At 44.3% G+C, this 2,853-nt stretch overlaps 1 protein-coding gene across 1 annotated transcript in view; it reads left to right on the forward strand.

Moving 5' to 3' along the window:
• The window catches only part of LOC117958108 (choline transporter-like protein 2), a 7,784-nt gene that overhangs the window by 2,737 nt on the left and 2,194 nt on the right, over positions 1-2,853 (forward strand). The window contains exons 4-6 of the mRNA XM_034894368.1: positions 351-482; positions 607-706; positions 2,139-2,231. Of these exons, the coding sequence (XP_034750259.1) occupies positions 351-482; positions 607-706; positions 2,139-2,231 (325 nt within the window). The remainder of the gene's footprint in view (positions 1-350; positions 483-606; positions 707-2,138; positions 2,232-2,853) is intronic.

Here is a 2,853-nt window from a genome sequence, read left to right on the forward strand (position 1 = left end):
GAGATATGCTGCTCTATACACACTAAAAGTAGTGATTATTTACATGGAGTCTGGTGGGTTTGGTGATGGTGATTTTGGTGCTGTTTCATGTTAAACTAAAAGGATCTTACTCTTAAACCAGATGCTCTATCACTGTAGGGATCATTCCATGATGTTGTCAGACACTTGGCAGATAAAACACGTGAATAAACAGTTAAAAATAAGAACATTGAGACACAGTTGCAGAACAGTTTCCCCCTCATTCATGCACATTATGCTTGTTTTGTTGCACACAGGATTTTTTTTAATGCAACAAACTGAGGCAGTTACTTTCTCTTATGGCCATCTTTAATCGCCTTTCCGTTGTTCAGGTATCTTCCACTGCTACATGGAGTACGCCGCTCTGAAGGGAACGGCGGGCTCCGACGTGACTCTGCAGCAGCTCGGCTTCCAGACGGACTTCGCGGTCTACCTGCAGATCAGACAGACCTGGCTGGCCTTCAGTCAGTTCACAGACCACAAGCTGCACCTTCTTTACAGATTCTGACGCATCGCTGTAAAACCAGGGACACCCACGTGACCCTCTCCCTCTGCTTCCCCTCTCTCCTTTTCATTTCTTTATTGTAGTGATTATCCTGGCCATCGTGGAGGTCGTCATCATCCTGCTGCTCATCTTCCTCAGGAAGAGGATCCTCATCGCCATCGCTCTCATCAAAGAAGCGAGCAGGTCAGACGTCACATTAGAGCTGCAGAGGGTGGTGGTGGGGGGGGGGGGGGGGGGGGGGGGGGGGGGGGGGGGGGGGGGTCGGATCAATGACTCGATGACACTAGCCCCTGATTTACGAATTCCACCTATTTTTAAACCTGTGAGGATAAACGATTTTTATTCTTATTGTATAATGTCGACTGAGACTTTCAGGAAGTATTGGTTAAAATCTGTATGAACCCTAAAGAACGGCGTGTTTATTGCTAAAGCCATTTGGTCAAAAATTCAATTATTTAAAAAAATAAAATGTAATATTTAACTTTTTTACACCAGTAAATTGCTGGTAAACCATAAAAACAACCACCAGGTGAGGAAAAGAGTATTTTCCAATAACTTTGAATGCACCACGATGCTTAAAAGTGCACGCTGAGTTCCTGCATGGTCACTTCTCATGACGTTCACAGTCAATTCAAAACAACACAGCTGAAGTCACGAGGACCCACGAGATCTCGCGAGTTCACGTGTGATCTTGCAAAGTAACAGGATGTAGTTTCTATGAACAGAACCATAAAAAACCTCTGACCTGTTGCCTTCAGGCCCGTCTCCGCCCCTTCATGACGTTTCCAAGCTGTAGTGCAGGGAGATATGATCCGCCCTGAGCACGGTGTATTTTATTTTGAAAATTAACCGCATGTTTTGTTTTGTCTCTGTGCTCAACTTCCTGTCCAGCTCTATCTGCCATGTGCCCAATTGCTGATATGTAAATCTTCGGTACAAGGCCCCATGAAATCCTCAGAAACGACTACTCCAACACAACGAAAGATGTTTTAGTACATTTTAGTAAATTTGAAATGTCTCGTGTGACATTATTGGCGTGTTACCAAGACGCATACTCGCTTTTTAGCGTGTTTATCAACGCCGTTTGGCCTCCGTTGGCTCACGTTACCTTGTGATGACGTGTGAATTTAGTCCTTGGGTCCAATTTAACCCGTTTTCAGTTTTTTTATCACAAAAAATGGGCCTTCAAAATAAAAGCGCTGAAAATGTCATCATTGGAAATATCAAATAACTTTGGAAAAAACATCAAAAAAGCCCCCACAGCCTCAAAATAAGTGACAAAAATGTAGGAAAAAGTGACAATCGTGTTGAAGGGGAGGACAACACGAGGGTTAATGGAAACCTATTGACTGTTAAGCTGTTAATTTTCTCACTGCGGGATTAACGTGTCCGACTGATTAATAATTAGTCATTTTTAGTTTTGTTTGAATGACTTTCAATTTTGGAAGACTGTGCTGAGAAGTACAAGACCTTATTTATCTCTCACTTTAATTATATATGTATGCATGAATGCATGTATATAAATCTTTTATTTTAATGTTGTTGTTGTTGTTGTTTTTTTTACATGCTCAAATAAACTAATTAATTCAACTAAAACTGGATGTTGTGTTCCCAGAGCCATCGGCCACGTGATGTCGTCCCTCTTCTACCCGCTGTTCACCTTCGTCCTCCTGGCCGTGGTCGTCGCCTACTGGGCCGTCACGGCTGTGTATCCTTGCACCGTCAGTCAGTCTGTTGTTGTTGTTGTTGTTGTGGTTTAATATTGTTTAGGTCATTTAAAAAAGTCCCACTCTCCAATGGCAGCAGTCCCCTCCATTTGGCACGTGGCCGGGTCTTTATTTCAGGCCCCGGACATGACAGAATAAAACTAAAATCTGTCAGTTCACAGAGAAAAAGACACCGATGTGCGTCGGCCTGTGAGATGGCTGAAATGTCCACAAGTGGGTCTGAGGGAGTCCATGAAGACCAGGTGACGTCGAGGAAGGTCCAGGATGAAGGGTCAAACTGATCCTGGTGGATCAGAACGTAACACGGTCCAGGACGGGACATTTAAAACTAATGCAGGACATTACTGGTCCCAGGTTGAGACCTCTCTGTCCTCTGTCTCTCTGCTTCTCTCTCTCTCTCTGTCTCTGCCCTTCTTTCGCTTTCTGTCTTGCTCTCTCTCTGTTTCCCTGTCCTCTCTGTGTCTCTCTCTCTCTCTCTCTCTTGCTGTTTCTCTCATTCTGTCTCTCAATCCCTCTCTCGCTCTCTCTCGCTCTCTCTCTCTCTCTCTCTGTTTGTCTCTGTTTCTGCTGCTCTCTCTTTCTCTCTCTGCCCCTCTCTCTCAC

The sequence above is a fragment of the Etheostoma cragini genome, chromosome 15 (genome assembly GCF_013103735.1).
Source record: "Etheostoma cragini isolate CJK2018 chromosome 15, CSU_Ecrag_1.0, whole genome shotgun sequence".
Taxonomy (NCBI): Eukaryota; Metazoa; Chordata; class Actinopteri; order Perciformes; family Percidae; genus Etheostoma; species Etheostoma cragini.